The sequence below is a fragment of the Egretta garzetta genome, unplaced genomic scaffold, assembly GCF_000687185.1.
Source record: "Egretta garzetta isolate BGI_Z169 unplaced genomic scaffold, ASM68718v1 scaffold91, whole genome shotgun sequence".
NCBI classification, from domain to species: Eukaryota; Metazoa; Chordata; class Aves; order Pelecaniformes; family Ardeidae; genus Egretta; species Egretta garzetta.
Genome location: NW_009258661.1, coordinates 764484 through 781858, shown reverse-complemented (window position 1 = coordinate 781858; position 17375 = coordinate 764484). Strand labels below are relative to the sequence as shown.

Here is a 17375-nt window from a genome sequence, read left to right as displayed (position 1 = left end):
TATATATATTTATATATGAAAACTCTTATGTACAATTGTATCAAATACTTTTCTCTTTACACAATAATCCCTTGCATTTATGTGCTTCATATGCAAGTCGACTTTTGAATGCTTCATACTTCTCAGGGAAGTTTTAAACTATGTACAAACAGATGACGCTCGAACAGGAGTTTGTTCCCCATACAAGCTTGTTTCTCATACCTCAGTTGTTTGCCTTTGACAGGTCATCAGTTCGAGATTTGAGGTAGAAGTAAGTAGCCTATATACTCTGTGCAAAAAAAAAATTAGGAAAAAAAAAAAGTGTGTGTGTTAATTTGCACATGGCAGCCTGTCCTTTCAGTCCAGCGACCTGTTCAGTGGCTTCAACTCGTGAACAGAGTCGCACGGCTTGGGCGCGTAGCCGTTGGACAGGAGAGCTTGCTGCACCACTTCTTCGCTCTGCAAATCCAGTAGTGTTGGGGAAATTTCAGGAAGCACATTCAGTTGCTTTAATGACCCTCCTGCCGGTGAAGCTCTCACCAGATTAAGGTTGTTCAGCTCTGACGGCTTGGCTGCTGCTTGTGAAGAGCCTGCAAGAAACCAAAGCACCAGCGTGGTGAGTTGATGCTCAGCCTGCCAGTGCTCCCCATAAAACCGACCCTGCCACTATCATTCACGCCCTTGAGCCAGTTAAAAAAGCTGACGGGAGAAGAGAGGGCTGTGGTATAACCCACGCGGTGCTGTATTGCATCTGGGGAGAAAGAGGCATCCCCGGGGAACCACGTACCGCGTTCGTCTGCAAGCAGCGGGCTGGTCGTGCTTGCAGGTCTTATTCTGTCGTGGTTGCTGGGGTAGAGGGTCCCGTCCGTTTCCATCCTCTTGCCGCTGGCAATCCCGTTGCAGGGCTGAGGAGGAAGAAGGCTGGTGCCTGCACCCCTCTTCCTCGTTCGCTCCTTGCTGCTCAGTGCGGGCGGGTGGGCATTCTCCACAGTCTTAAGGCTCTCAGAGTAGCACTCCGACTCCCTGGGGTAAATGTGGACGTTCATGCTGTCCGTGCTGCCGCTGCAGTCCGTGCACACCACTGGCAGGCCGTAGCCTGTCGGGGAGGAAGAGAAAAGAGCAACAAGCGACGATTAACCAGCTGGAAGTTGTCAGCACTGAAGCACACAACTTGCGGAAGGCAAAGGCAGCTGTTGAGTTCATCTGCCTGTGGCAGTGTGGGAATCTCGCTCACTAAATAATACGGACATTTCTCGGTTTTATCCAGGACTAGTAAATAGCTGCGTTTTTCAGAACTCTGTAGCTATGACTAAAGGTAGTTCCAATTCATAGGTTCCGCAGGTTTGGGATTTTTTTACTCCAAAGAAGTTGTGACAGACTTTTTTTTTTTTTTTTTTTAAAGAAGCTGCATTTATTTCCTTTTCCAGACTTTCTAGTCAGGATAGGAAGCGGAACTCTCCTGTACCCACTTTAAAAGTCCAAGTTACCTTTCTTATTTTTGTGCTGCCGCTTTACAGGGATCACTGCAACTCATACTGTTATCTCGAGAAACACTATTCCTGTTAGCGGTAGTAACAGATGAGCAGAATTCAAAGCAGCAAGCAGGAAGGAATTTCTAAATGTTGAAAGTTAATTTCCGTAGTGCACTTGACAACTTTCCATTATTAAACTTTACAGTTTCTCCTGGAGAGAAAATTTGCTTCGCTGCCTGTTTTTCTGTGGATGTTACAATGCAGCATGAGAACAGAAAACACATTCTAAAAATAGACAAGTATGAGCGTAACATCCAAGAAACTGGCAAAGAGCAGAGGCAGGTGTAGTGCCCAAAACAACCTTTCAATTCTGAAAAGTTAAAAAAAGCGCTGAGCTTTGAAGTTGACAGCCCCTTTAAAGAGCATGAAAAGTTTTAACACCTTCAGGTTGAAAGTGCTCTCACGTTTTAGAAATAGCTCAGATCAAAATGCCCACCAGCCAGCTGCGAGCAATGGCTACCGCGAGCTTTACTCTGCCTCTCTCCGGCGGTTCCTCGAATTTGAACTAGCCAGGCTTGAGAGAGGAGGAAAGCACGCTGGAGAGAGTAAATTTACTGTGCTCACACCTGAGAATTGTTCTGGGCTTTTTTTCTGAAGGTAACAATTTCTTGTCTTAGTGCTGCCTGACTTGGAGGGCTTTCTGATCTGTACAAACACGAAATGCCTTTCCAGATTAATGGGTTTTGTACCTGTCTTATCTGGAACAAGCATTCCATCAGCCATGTCTTCGGTTTTCCAAGTGTCTTTATTATAGCCGATACACAGCTTTGGCTGTCTACAACCTACAGTGGGAGCTTCAACATCTGGACACTTTCCAGCATCGGTCTGACACATACCTGTAACAAACAAACCATCTGGCTAAAGATTACAACCATCTGCTCTCAGTTAAATGACTTGTTGGTCTTATTTCTACTGTAAAAGCTGGAAAAGGGAGAAAAAACAGCAGTGGAGATAATTTTAAGGTAATGTTTAACAGAATAAATGCTGTACAATCTACAATCTCAGGAGAATCTGACTTCAGAACGCTTAACTTTGCCTTCTTGATGTGCTGTGTTCAAATACTGTAAAATCCCAGCATTTAATTTCTAAGCCTGAAGGCAGGGACAGGCAATGCTAATGTACTTTCGAGTAGAGCTTAACTATGGGCAACTCTGGTGCCAAAGAACTAATCCAAAATTAGCAAAGACACAGTCCTTAGGGCCTGACCGAGCAGTTTCTGAAGCAGTCTGCTTGTACGAACGCTGCTATGGCTGGGAGAGGATAGCTTCGTGAAGTGACAGACCGGTCCTTGTTCTGCAGAAACGCAGTAGCTGGAGAATTAGATTATGAAGATCTTTCAGATAACTCGTAACAAGCACAGAAGTACTTTGTGCTGTGATTTCTACCTCCTCGTATCAAGTTCAGATAGAGCCTTACAGAAAAAAAAAATAATTAAACCGGTTCTCACCGTTGCTGTCTATGTGCCCGTTGGGCTGTTGGTGCTCTACTCGGACGACCCCTTCCTGCCGGTCAGAAAGAGTCCCTTGTGAAGACAAGTAGCTTGGCACGTCAGGAGGCACAATCGTCTCATCTAGAGCAAAGGGAGCAGAGAAATGTCAGTCCCTGGTAGGATATAAAGGCTTCTGTTTTCAAAGGCATGTAAAATCACATTTTCAAGAGGATTTTGGGACCAGATCTATAACTGGTATTTTCTGTAGACGCAATGGAAACTGAACTGCCTAAATACTCCATTCTCCACTCTCCTCACTCCTGATTTTTCAAAGCTTAAAGCTGTGAGATACAGTGCTGATAAAGCCATTCTGGGTGTTTGCATTTGGCATGGTCAGTACAAGGGAGAACTGTCTCTTCAGAACAAGTAAATCCTTCCTTGTCCCCTGAAATTCAGAGTACCTCATTTGACTCCAGTCCTCTGTCTCCCAAAGTCATCAAGTAAAAGACTTCTGGAGAACGGGGTCTTCGATTCACTTAAGCAGGCAAGGAAGTCTAAGCCCCTTTGCTATCCTTGGCTTTCTCCATTTTACATCAGGCAATTTCAATTTCCCCTGTCATACAAACACACTGGAAAAAAGGGGGAGAAAACCCCCACTTACACATCGCACTGGCCATATGGTAGCCAAGGCTTCCTGCCTAGCCCCTGTCTTTAAAATCCTATGTTGCACTCTATCTAGAGCTAAGGGAAGACTGCAAATCCCAGCAGGGCGGCAAGCCTCAGGCTGGTTCTTCCACACTTCCGTTCAGAGGCTGTACAACACTGAGGGCAGAAGAGTTTATTCTCGCTGCAGCACGCACTTCAGCCCCAAGTTATCCCTTTGAAGATCAGCAGTAAGCAATAAACACTGCTTCTTCCCCTAAAAAGTGAGGGATGCCCCTCATCAGCAGGGCTACAACAACTCTTACAGGCAACATGGAAAAAGGGATTCCAGCTTCAAAGTCTTAGTTTTCTGTGTTTTGGATACAAAGTCTTTGAAAATACAGATTCCCAAGAAGTAAGACAGGTTCCCAGCATCGTGGACATAATCCAGACTGTCTCAAGAGTTATCATTCATGGTCACGGACAACCAAAAGCAGCAAAGCAATGGGTGAAAGTACTGCCAAGTGGAAAAGACCTTTCTGAAGAGCCAGCCAAGGGGAGAAACGCAGCTCTGAACATGCTTCTGAAAGCTGGTTCCAGCTCCGTGAGCCAAGAGAACCACTGAGGTAAGCCAGCTGCTTCTCCAGGGTGATTGTGTGACTACCTGACGTGCCGATTCAGCCTCGGCGGGAAGTCTAACAGCACAAAAGGTTAGAGAAGGCCTTAGCAGGAGACTAGAGCTACCTGTGTTGGTGACGCTGTACTCTTCACTCTTCTTCCTGGTTTGGTAGATGATGCAGACCCAGACCAGAGAAGTCAGCACGATGCTACACACCACAGCAATGGTGATGATCCCCACAGTGGTACGGTCCTTCCTACAGCCAAGAGACTGCAAGATGCTCACGTGGCTATGTGCGCGCTCTGTCCCCACAGTGTTGGACATTTCACAGGTGTATTTCCCAGCATCCTCCAAGACAACGTTCCTAACGATCAGCAGCTGGTTGCCGGAGGTAAAGTGATGCCTTTCTGTCACGATCAGGGGCTGGTCACCCTTCAGCCAGGTGATGCGGGGGGGTGGACTCCCTGTGGCTTTGCACTGAAGAGCCACAGTCTCACCTACAGACACTACATGGTCTTCCAGTGGATGAATCAAAGATGGTGTCTCTGCAGGAGAATAAACGCACAAATTAATTCTTGGGGACAGTGTAACGACGGATTTTTTTTTAGTAATATTGAATGTAACTGATGTTCCTGCAGACAAACATACAGCAAGGCACTGCGCAGCCATGTGCCCAGGAGCATGGCAGCTGCGAACCACGACAGATCCAACAATCACAACCAAGGCCTTCCCGTAACCAGGTGGTGTTAGTCTTCCCAACAAAGAAACCCTCGAGGACAAGGGGCAACAGCTGACACACGTGAATTATTTTGTAGGGCAAGAGAGATGGAGTGCAATTTCCTTGTGATTTTTGCAGGCAGGAAACAGAGTGGTTGGAGGGGCTTCCTTGGCACAAGAGGAAATGCGACTCGGGGCTCCTCCTTTTAATTAGCAGGGTATTTTCCATTACTTAGCTACAGCGTAAAAGAATGAAACAACTAATGCAGAGCGCTGCCTCTTTGCCCCTTTTCTCTATCTGCAACTGCTGAAGAGCTTGAAGAGCAATCCCTTCCAGTTCCCACCTCCAGACCAGTTGGTCTCTCAGGGGCACTAACGCACTTACCCAGTACAGTCAGGGTGGCATTTGCAAGCACAGACCCCGCAGAGTTCTGTGCCGTGCAGCTGTAGACACCCATGTCTTCTATCTTCACATCCGTAATGAAGAAGACATTGTCGTCAGGCATGACATGCATGCGGCGTTCTCGGGCCGCAGGGAAGTCTGTGCCCCCGTCCTTCTGCCAGGCAATTTGTGGGGTGGGGTGTCCTTCAGCTGCACACTCCAGCCGCGCCATTGTCCCTGTCCGTCTGGTGATGTTGCGCGGAGTTTTGATAAATGAGGGCAACACTGATAAAGAAAAACAAGAAAAAGGGATGAGCGATTCCACGGGGAAAACACCATCTTCTGGGCAGTCCTAACAGTTCTCCTTCCTAGGCAGGAGACGGATACGGTAATTACCCATAGGCAAGAGGATGGCAAGCTGCTTTTGCAGGACATATCTAAACTGCTGGGGACTAACCCTGTGTTCCTACAGCACATATCTCTCTGCAGTGTCCAAGACACCCCCCACTCAGGATCATTAGAGCTGGGATCAAAGCTCATTTTCTTCTGCAGTTAACCTGGAAACAAACCCCATTATCTCTACTGCAGAGAACTTCCAATCACTATAGTCCCTCTTATTTGTATCCTTTTGTATTTTCGTTTTCATTTGCCCATTTCATTGGGCAAACACTACTGGAACAGCCAAAGAGGGGTGGCTAAAGCTGTTAAGAATGCACTGAAGTGCTTGGCTGGATGGCAGCCATCACAAGCCTGGCATATGCTCCTCACATGGCACATGGCATTTCCCAGCATCCACCGAGATGCAAGCAGCTGGTGGGAAGAGGTTAGGAGCTCCTCACCATCAGGAACGGACCCTCAGGAATAACTGCCTGCCAAAAGTGGTTCCCAGAGAATGGTACCAGCTCAGGCTGAGGAAAGGAATGAGAAAGCAGCTTTCTACTCACCATTAACAGTGAGTCGGGCCTTATTGGAGTAGGTAGAGCCGAAGTGGTTGGTGATGATACACTGGTAACGCCCTTCGTGGGCGAAGGTGACATGCCGGAGGTGCAGAATGGTGGTGTACTCCATCACCTCGCCATCCTTTGCCCGCACATGGGCAAAGTTCTCGATCTCAGCATTGTACAGCATCTCGTTGTCTTTCTTCCATGCAAACATCATGGGTGAGCTACTACTGCTGGCAGCCGAGCAAGTGAAACGGATGTCCTTCCCAAGGACAGCGACTGTTGTCTCGGGCTGGAGAATGATCTGTGGCTTGGGGAAATCAGCTAAGAGAAAACAGCAGGCAGTTAGTTCTGGACTACAAGGGAAGACTGGAGCAAGCAGAGAGATGCAATGAGAAATGAGTAGTGCCTACGTGAAAGACATGGCCTATCTGCTCTTACACCCACTGCTGTCTGCACCAGGAAAGCAGCTTGCTCTGGCAAAGCACTCCACCATCAGGGCTGGCTCTATAGGGCAGGTGTGCCATACACAGCCCCACTGAGTGGCTGGTATAAGCTAGGACTTCTGTTCCTCTGGTTCCTTCTGTAATCAGTGGACTGAGATGGTCACTTAGTGACCTCAAATGCTACAAGAGCTCTTCACCAGTATAGCTGAACCTCAGAAAGATACTGCAGTCTGAAGAAAATACCCTTCTTTGTACAACCCATGCATGAAGAGCAATATCAAACTTCAAACTTCACCTCCAGGCCTGAATTGATGTGAAGCTGGAGGGGAGAGCAGGAGACACTTAAAGGGCTGCAAATGCCACCTCTAGGGATAAAAGCTCACAAGCAAGGCGACGGCAGCACGCACTGTCAAAGCAGAAGCAGCTGTATTTGGCTGTCACCCGTCTGGGGTGGAAAGCTTTGCACAGTCTCTCTGCCCTGAAGACTGTTGGTTTTAGCAAGGTTCCAAGCAGATTCATTTATTAGATTTCTACAAATGGTGTAATTTAATATTTGACTAAGGTTTAATTAAACAGCCGGGCCTCTGGAACCAGGAGTACTAGTGCCTGGAGGACTTGGCAGGCACCAGAGGAGCAAAGCTGCCTTTGCTTTGTGATGTTGCTGTGGGGATGGAGCCTTCATGATCTCTTCTTCCAGATGAACCCAGCAAGCCTCCCAGGCTCGCTTAGACAGAGGCCACCTAGGCAGAGCCCTACCAGTCTGGGATCAACAGGGACATGGGACAGCAGCTGGAACAAAGCTTTTGCTCCGTGTTCAATGCAAGTCGTGCATTCAACTTAGTTAAACAGTGTTTTCAAAAGCTCATTTTTTCCTTCATCAAACAGCTATGTGCAGCTCCACCCAGGATCCACACTGGTTGGCTCCACAGCACAGGGTTTGGCTCACCAAACCAGGCCTTTTACTTTAGCCAAAAGCTGGATGTACGAGCAGCATCACTTCGGCCTCCTCTGATCATTTGCATTTCTTTTCTTTAAGAGAGGTAGCAGATGTTTGTGTGTGCTGGGCATTAAGTAAAGCTGCTTTGCAACCACAGCTCAGGTGCAGAGTCAACTGCAGTGTTTGGGTGGGAGAACAGCAGTAGGTGCTGTTTAGAAGAAAAAATAACTGTAGGAGAAAAAAAGATTATAATGCAACTGTTAGCCATGGGTTGGTTCATGTATAATGCCTTACTGGCCCCCCAAAAATGAGCTGTGATGGAGAGATTCTCCTCTGCTTTTTTTTTTTAACCCTTTGTTATTTCTAAGAGGGAGAAAAGATAAGTGACGAACACAAAGCCTCAGAAGCAGCCCAGAATGCTGCAGAGTGAAAAAAGCAGCTGCAGACTTGGTAGTATCAAACCAAGAGGACTGGGAAAGTCTCTATGCAGCCCCATTTGGAACTGGAACAAGCATTAGTCCCTTTTCATTTAGTACTCAGGGAGCCCTGTAAGGAATACACTAGATGCAAGCAATGCGCTGTGTGGTTTTGGTGGGAAATAAATTGTAGCCAATGACAAATTTTTAAAATGCAGGCTTGGGCTCCCTTTTATCCCACTGAATAACAAAACAAAACAGAAACCCTCTTGTAATAACATGTTAGTAGTCAAAGGAAATGTTTCCCAAGTGAGTCCTACCCTTCATACAACCTCAAAACACACAGGCAAGACTTACCACATACAAAACTTTCTGGCACGATGGCAAAAATACTCTTGCTTTTCAGTGACTCAGGATGGGCGCAGGTGGCCACCACAAAGGATTGCAGCTCTTTCTCAACTAACCACTGGGGCAACCATTTCAGCTGGCAATCGCAGAGGAAGCTGTCGCTGTTTATGTGGCTGCAGGGAAACAAAACCAACACAAGCCTGCTGTGAGTCCCGCAAGGAGAGAAGGCTGGAAAGCTCACAGCCCTTTCATGTTAGGCATGTTCCTCCCTTCCCCCCCAGCATGGGTGGAAGGAAAAAAAGGACTGCAGGGTTGTCCTCGAGGCACTAGTGATGTTAAATACGTAACACGTTTAAACAGCATTTCATCTCCACATAGAGCAACCCACTCCTGTATTCCAGTGACACTCCCTAGCACCTTGTGTTTATTAACCAACTTCCAGAGTGATCCCCAAGAACAGATGAGCAATGCCATCCCTGGCTTAAGTGAGAGAAACCGAGGCAGATCATCTACAAAGGAATCATAGAATTGTTTGGTTGGAAAAGACCTTTAAGATCATTGAGTCCAACCGTACCTGTCCACTAGTAAACCGTGTCCCTAAGCACCTTGTCTGCCCATCTTTTCAATACCTCCAGGGATAGGGACTCAACCACTTCCCTGGGCAGCCCCTTCCAGTGCCTGATAACCTTTTCAGTTAAGAAATTTTTCCTAATATCTAATCTAAACCTCACCTGGAGCAACTTGAGGCCATTTCCTCTCTACCTATCGCTTATTACTTAGGAGAAGAGACGAACACCCATCTCACTACCCTCTCCTGTCAGGCAGTTGTAGGGAGCGATAAGGGCTCCCCTCAGCCTCCTCTTCTCCAGGCTGAACACCCCCAGTGCCCTCAGCCGCTCCCAATCAGCCTTGGGCTCCAGACACCTCACCAGCTTCGCTGCCCTTCTTTGGACACGCTCCAGCAACTCGATGTCTTTCTTGTAATGTCTTTCTTGCCCAAAAGTGTGTTCACAGCATTTGAGGTGCAGCCTCACCAATGCCGAGTACAGGGGAAGGATGACTTCCCTGGTCCTGCTGGCCACACTATTCCTGATACCAGCCAGGATGCCGTTGGCCCTCTTGGCCACCTGCCCCCAGCCTCTAGCATTGCATGGGGTTGTTGTGACCCAAGTGCAGGACCTGGCACTCGGCCTCGTTGAACTTCATACAACTGGCCTCGGTCCATCGATCCATCCTGTCCAGGTCCCTCTGTAGAGCCTTCCTACCCTCAAGCAAATCTATGCTCCCACCCAACTTGGTGTCATCTGCAAACTTGCTGAGGGTGCACTCGACCTTGTCCAGGTCATTGATAAAGATGTTAAACAGAACTGGACCCAACACTGAGCCCTGAGGAACACCACTCGTGGCCGGCCTCCAACTGGATTTAACTCCATTCACCACCCCCTTTGGGCCCAGCCATCCAGCCAGTTTTCTACCCAACAAAGAGTATGCCTGTCCAGGCCATGGGCAGCCAGTTCCTCCACCAGAATGCTGTGGGGAACGGTGTCAAAGGCTTTACTAAAGTCCAAGGAGACATGCAGCAGAGCCACAAGTCAACAGTACAGCCCTGTCCTGTTCCCATTTCTCATATCTAATTATCACGCATGCTCCTTCTCCGCATCTTTGTTGGGGACTGAATTCAGGACTTAACTACTGAACAGTGAGAAGATGCCAAGTTCCCGCTGTAAGACCTTTAGTTCCCTCAGTAGCCAACACCAGAGGAGTAAGTGGAGAGGCCCCTGCCTGCCTTCTGTTTGCACACCAGCATCGCCAGGGATAAGAGGCATAGCTGATGTTGTATTTACTGATAACAGAAGCAGTGGAAGAGAAACGACCACAGACATTTGTGTAAACCCAATACAAACAGTAACTAGTTTGGAGAACAAACCACAAAAATATTTCTCAGCATCCTAACAATAACTTAGCACTTTCCAGCAAGAAAAGAGCTGTGAAAAAGAGACAAATAAAAGGGGAGCTTCAAGATTTATTTTTTTTTTAAATATTCTGGGACAAATTGTGGCTCGGCATAGCTCTAAGGCCAGTGAAGAACTGCATGTTTACACCAACAGGGAATTCAGACTTTGGTCTGGTTTGGTCCAAGATCCTAGGAAAACCCAGTCTAATCCCTCAAATCAAATGTGAGGATGCCTCAGAGACTGGGAAAATGGCCCCGGACAGAGAAAGTCCTGTCCTGCAATACTGCAAGTTGTGCAAGAGCAGGGTGTCAAGAACACAGCAGAATCCCAACTCCAGCACTGTGTTGTAAGCAGATGCAAAAGTCCTTCCATTTTTCTACCTGATAACCTTGGGATATCCTGAAGTCTGAAACTAGCCAGGGGGAAAAAAAAGGGGAAAAGAAAGAAATGGACTGGAGAGGGAGGGAATGAGTGAACATAGGGATCTGATTTTCCAAAGTTGTCCACTTTGTTGTCCTAGAAAGATGTGTAGCCCCTAATATACGTGATGGCATAAACACTGCTGGCTAGCTGGGACAGGTCAGAGAGACCCCTAGCATTTAAGACTACAGTACAACGCGTTCTGCATGTGTATGTCCCCTATCTGAAAGCCACCTTCTCCACAGTATACAGGTTCCTTCACAATATCTGGGATCCCACAAGCTCTTCTCTAATAAGATCAATCTTTTGCCTCAATTTTGTTTCAAGAGCCAGTGCAAAATATAAGGTGGTTAAACAAACAATGGACATGCAACATTTCTCTTATTCATTCCCAAGTCACTAGTATTATATGTCATTGCTAACAGCGACCGATTCCCATTTCCAACGTCAGGAAGAAGAATCTGAACCTTTCCAAATACCAAATAAGTGATTTCTTGGTCCACAGACATTGCAGTACTCCAGAGCATAGCAATGTACTGACAGTGGATTAAATATTTATGGAGAAGAAAAGAAAGGGAAACCAGGCAAGACTGGAAACAGTGTCTGGTAACAGTGCAGAGCCCCAGCCTGGAGCACAAGCAGCAGCTCTAATAACACATTCGTATTTTTACACCAGAAGGCTGGATGACAAGTGGATCCAGTTCAAATGGTGCTTATCGCTGAAATGTCAGTACTGTATGCAAACCCTAAACATAGGTACAGCAAAGGAGCAGATGGGCCACTGGGAATTAAATCAGTGGCAGCATGAGAAGGAGAGATGGCTAACAGGACCAGGGCTGGACTTCCTGAGCGGAGATGAATAATTGCACAGATGCGAACCTGCTGGAGGAACCTGTTCCGATGATCTAATTTCACTCACTATTAAATGCAAGATGTTCCCGTGACATCTACTCGTGTAAAAATACCCTGCAGAGGAGGATGGAGGGGAGGAGGAAATAAGTGAGCGGTAATGCAAATAACACCCCACTGGAAACAACGTGCTACTTCTCACGTCCAGGGCAAGAAGGATCTCTGCCTCCTTAATGGTGTGTACAGTCCAATCACTTACAGCTGCCGCAGGCTCTTCATCTTAGCAAAAGCGTCTGCTTGGATTGAGCGGATGGCGTTATCCCCAAGGTTCCTGCAGAACACAACCAAAGGCAATGTGAACAAAAGGGACGCTATGGCTGTGGCAAAGTCTCTCCATATTTAAGCAATGACTCCAGTAGCAGGTGATTTGGTAGCTCCTTGTTAAGGCCACATGCACCTGCAGCTCACAGAAATGGTTTTCCACAAAACACTTTAATATTGAATAAGTACTGCCAAACAATAGTCAACCAACAAAAATTAGGGGAATAAATCACTGAGTCATTCCATAGCCCATCTTCTCACTACACTTTCTCAGTCTCAGCTACCTCCATCATCCATAGCTCAGAAATTCCTCAGCCCCCTCGACAACCAAAGATAGTCAGGAATGTCGTATCCCAGGCTAGACCTTCAGCAAACATAAAGAAAGCAAATACTTGCACTAAACGGCATCTGAGAAGTTATTTGAAAGTGACTTCGAGAGGATACTGTTGTGTTCGAAAAACACCGCAATGTTTCCAAAAGAAGGTATCCTTAAAAGCTTCCCTCACAACTACTGCTAATTAAAAAATTCACTTGTCCTCTGAAAAAGGATCGTGTCAGATTTAGGGCTTAAGTTTACAAAGTGAAGTATAGGACAGACAAGGACTGCTTGGGGAGGACAAATCTCAGTAGAGCATTAATAAGGGAACCTTTATCTGGGAACATAGCCCCCCCAGTCAGGCAGCCCTAACCCTTCAGTATGCTCTCAATGGTCGTAACATTTCATATAATCAACAGCCAATAAAACATCTACAGCAAAATCACATATACTTTAACTTGTCTTAATTCAGAAAGGAAGTTATTCATGAATCACTGCTGGAGTCATCAGCCTTGGGACACAAAAAAAATTACATAGCGGCAGCCAAAATTTAGTTCTTGCAAATCGCTCTAAGGCAGTTGTGCTGAATGGGATGTTCGGTGCCTGCATCGTAAGCAGTCATTTGCAACGTGTCACTGCCAGAGCCTGGATTTAGGAGGAAGTTGGGGCAAGGGAGGAGGAGAGAAGGCTGCATCTGAAATGGCGTATTTTCATTGCTAACAGCCTGCAAAGAAGCAATGTGCAAGTCAAGGCGATATTTATCCAAGAACAAATCAAAAAATTAAGAGCATGCAGATTTGCCATATGTTCTATAACTTTGTTCCTGGCACAAAAAAAGGCCAAAGTTGAGGCGGACTTATAATGAGAAGGAAGCAGGTGGCCCCCACAAATGGACTGGCTTCTCAGTTTACAAAGACACTATTAAATTGCTAGCAGATCTCTCAAGCAGCTACTTTTGGCAGACCCCCCTTCCCAAACTCTGAGGCATGGTGGGTTACTCACAGGTGCTCCAGGGCCTCCAGCCCTGAGAACGCTTTCTTGGCCACCGACTTGATCTTGTTTCCAAACAGAGTTCTGCAGTTTCCAAACATCCAGTGCCAGATAAACAGAAAGAAAACGGGGAGAGGGGGGCAGAAAAAGAAGGAACACAATTAGTGTGGCTTTATCTGATATATGCGCTCCATGTAAGTCCTGGGAAATCTGAACTGCACGGAGATTAAGAGGGCTGAAGTACACTCGCTTTTCCGCTCCTGAAATTAAATCCTTTTATCTGTATTTGAATTTAATAGTGATGACAGCACAAAAGGGAATTTGCCATATCATGTAAAAGGGCAGGTTTGCTCCAGTGCTTGGAAACCAGCTTGCTGAGTAACAGAAGGTCCCCTCTATTCTTTACAGGCTGGCTGCGGACAGGATTAAGTGCAATGTCAGTTTAACAAGATTTTGGTCTCTCCCTGCAACACTTTTCATTTCTGACTTCTTCCCAGATAGTAAAAGAGTGGTAATTTATTCACTGCTGCTTGGCCTGAACAGACATCCACACACACAGGCTGAGGGCTGTCTCTTCTGGCTGCACGTTTATACAACAGCTAACTGAAGCGACTGCTGACTTCCTTCCTTGGCTTATTATAAATACAACAGCAAAGTAATATAGTGCAATAAATAATAGCTGAGTGGTAATTTCAAGAGGCAAAAGGAACAAGAGAAAAGGTAATGTACAGAGCCGAGGAGCGTGCTTGCTTGCATCTGCGAGCAGAGAGCATTCCTCCGAATCAGCAGACAGTGCTGCGAAGCGGCAAGAGGGGGACTATCGGCAGGCAACAGCCAGCTGGAGCGATCGCAGCCAGCTGCTATCCTGCAGAGTAACAGTTCTCTATAAATAATGACCAGTGGTCACTGGGCCGGGGCAGTTTTTTTTTGCAAGGGGGGCACTATCGGCAGGCAGCAGCCAGCTGGAGCGATCGCAGCCCAGCTGCTATCTGCAGAGTAACAGTTCTCTATAAATACTGACCAGTGGTCATTGGGCAGGGGCAGGGTTCCCGCAGAATGGATAGTCTCCTCAACTCTTTTAATAAAACATCAACCAATGTCGTTACTTAGGAAATGCTTTCCCTTCCCAGGGTCTCTCTGTCTAAGCTTTATCTTCCAGGTGCATCTTTTATTACCACCTGCTTCATACGGTGTCCAAAGCAAGTCCTCACTAACACCTCAGGTAAAAAACTGTCACATACGGTGCTTTTTTGACTGAGTTTTCCTTCAAGATTTGTCCTTCAATATAGGACGCAATCTATATTTGCACCCTAAAAAAGGCCCTAAAACTATGATGGTCCCACTGCTTGTTACTGGCTGGGGAAAGGAGGCTGGGGTACAAGATGGAGCATGTGAGGCCACTGTATGAGCAAATACATTTGCAGGAGCTTGTTAGGGCTTTCCACAAGGCACCCATCAAACGCCAGGATAATTCGGTGTCTCAACACTGGCACCCGGAAAGCCCAGTTTCCGTGTGGATGAAAGCAGTAGATGCCAGGCTGGGTAGAAAGCAAAAACGGGGCTCGTCACGCTGACTGTTACGACAGGGAGGGCTGAGACTGTATCACAATCTGCCCTTGCAGCCTGTTGTCTTTGGAGGGAATGTGGGTGCCTGCCACACTATGACCCCAAGTAGGTCCTCACAAAATCAATCACCCTGACAGATTGCCGGATGAGCCACCACTCTAATTCCTGAGTAGACAGAAAAGGCCAGTTACTCCTAGCTCCATACCAAAGGTCTGTGGCCCCAGAATCACAAATCTTACCATTCCAGAGCAAAACACAACCAAAAGCTTTGGTTTCAGGCAAAGCCACCTCCCAGCCTCCACAGTGAGACACATGTTCAAAGCCCTTTCTTAAGGGCAGAGTTAACTTGGTACAAAACCACAGCTGAATTTTCAGAGCTGTGCCCCTTTGTTAATTATTTGATTTGAAGTGAGAATAAAGACAGCTACCGTGGGCATGCTGGTGGCTGATGAAAGGCTCCAGATAGCTGCAACCTGCTTTATTGACAGTATCATTCTAAACATCTATAGTGAGCTTTTCTGAGCTCCTTGCTACAGCACCAAAACCAGGGTATCGGAGGTCCTACTTACTGCATGAGAGCACGTGTGGCTTTTTGCTCTGGGTGAAATGCCCCAAGCACCAAAGGATGCGTGCAGTCATGTGTACCATCACTTGGTAAAAGGGATGTTGTATTAATGAAGGGTTTGAAAAATCCATTAGAATGATTAATATAGTAAATAATTTACTCTATGCAAACTCTGGTCATATGGCTGCATCCATACACACTAACTTCTGGAACATAACACCTAAATGAGGGTGTTACGCTGAGCTTGGGTTTGGTAACTGGAGATTTCTACTTATTGTTTACAGTGGCTCTTGCACTTTGAAAATTGGAGATACTGATGACATCTGTTTAGTTATCTGTGCAGAGATAAGCAGTACGTCTGGGATGTGAATACACAATGTATACACCACTTGTATAGGTGCGTAAGATTTTATGGCTCTATACCTGAGAAATACATAACGCACTGGTAATAATGCCATGCCCCAGCAAACTCATTAAAATCATTAAGCCTTTCAAATCTCAACTAACCACTTCTCCAATTCCAAAATGGTTTGAACCCAGCGGCCCCCTTCAAAGGGCTGTGGCACGCTGGAATGCGAACGCGGCGGTATGCAGCTCCACAATTAGCCTGCCTGCTGCAGTCCAGAAACGCTCCTCCGCTGTCAGCAGAGCTAGGCGCAAGCATGCTCTCCCAGTGATTGCTTAAGTGTAATTACACGCTAGGCACGCAATTCATTAGAAAGCAGCATTTTCTCCTCCAGCCAGTTTTGCACCTGCAGGAAGATCTCAGTCACTGAGTGAGCCATCAAAAAAACGGTTACATTCAGCAGCTTGAATAATTAGGAAACTGGTTGTTACCCAGTGACTCCACTGATGCTTTTTATGCTTCGGTGCTTCTCAACTCCCTCTTTCTTGAAGCAACATTTTAATTTAGGCCTGTGCTCTCTATCCTGGAGAGCTTCATATATAATTCAGAGAAGGCTAAAGTGACGGGCCTCCCCACCTCTCAGTTTAACACCTTCATTTCAGCGAACAACCTTCTCTGTTCTAAATCCTTTCAGAGGCTAATCTGTGCCAGATCAAAGGGGAATGGCTTTTAAGGCAATCTCCACAGAGCTGAGGTGATTATTAATTCATTGGAAGGTCTCCTCTGAAATGCCCATTTATTTTTTGTATGCTAATGCATTTAAAGCTGGTTGACGGTTTAAACACAGGCCCTAAATCACGCAGTGAAATGTTTGCTGTAAAGGCTGATATTTTATTTACGAAAAAAATCCTGCCAGCAAGAATGATACTTACTTCAGCCTTAGATGAAATTACAAGTTTGGGATTTATGTGCTGATGAGCTAAACCAGACCTGAGCAGATCCCTTGAAAACTGACCACTCCCAAGTGTCCCCAAAACACCTCAAGAAATATAATGAAATAATCCCATGTTCTGACCGTTTTTCTAGCCTTACGCTCTGGCTGACAGTGAACAATCCCAGCAACCTGTCTGTCCAACAGCAGATTCGCTCTGTTACACAATCAAACCACTCCTGTCTGCCCAAGACCAACCTGATCTACATGCTCTTCCAGACTACGAAATTTGCTGCATTTCCCCCCACAAACCACAGGCACACGTCCTTCCCTGCGCTCACCCAGATGCAGAACCGGCCCAAGTCCATGTGTAACAGAAGACAGAGGTCAACAATGTGAAAAAAAGATGCAAACCCAGCTTCTTTAGACTTGCACAAGCCCCTGTTGCATCCTTTGCTAATGGCAGACAAAGCTGGTCACCTTCTGAAGCAGTTCCTTCGGCCGGATGATGAACATCAGATCAGGCCATGGCTATTCCACAGGGGAGCGATAGCTGCTCTGCCCAGAGCTCCAAACACACAACCCGCCCAACCCCGCAGGCTGCCTCTGCTCCCTTCCTTCCTCCTCCTGCTCCTTGCTATTACCTCCTGGCCTCTGCCTGACCCCCACAACTCATCAGTGCTCATTTCTCCTGGTTGCTGAGTCAATCCTTTTGCTGAACTCTTTCC

General features: G+C 46.7%; 1 protein-coding gene across 1 annotated transcript in view; it reads right to left on the bottom strand.

Moving 5' to 3' along the window:
* Positions 1-313: 313 nt before the first annotated feature.
* The window catches only part of LRIG1 (leucine rich repeats and immunoglobulin like domains 1), a 94811-nt gene continuing 77749 nt past the window's right edge, over positions 314-17375 (bottom strand). Inside the window, exons 10-19 of the mRNA XM_009648323.2 lie at positions 13252-13323; positions 11872-11943; positions 8398-8561; positions 6245-6565; positions 5304-5585; positions 4327-4746; positions 2959-3081; positions 2201-2365; positions 767-1075; positions 314-569 (exon numbers count right to left, since the gene is read on the bottom strand). Coding sequence (XP_009646618.1) covers positions 337-569; positions 767-1075; positions 2201-2365; positions 2959-3081; positions 4327-4746; positions 5304-5585; positions 6245-6565; positions 8398-8561; positions 11872-11943; positions 13252-13323 — 2161 coding nt within the window. The 3' untranslated portion in view covers positions 314-336. The remainder of the gene's footprint in view (positions 570-766; positions 1076-2200; positions 2366-2958; positions 3082-4326; positions 4747-5303; positions 5586-6244; positions 6566-8397; positions 8562-11871; positions 11944-13251; positions 13324-17375) is intronic.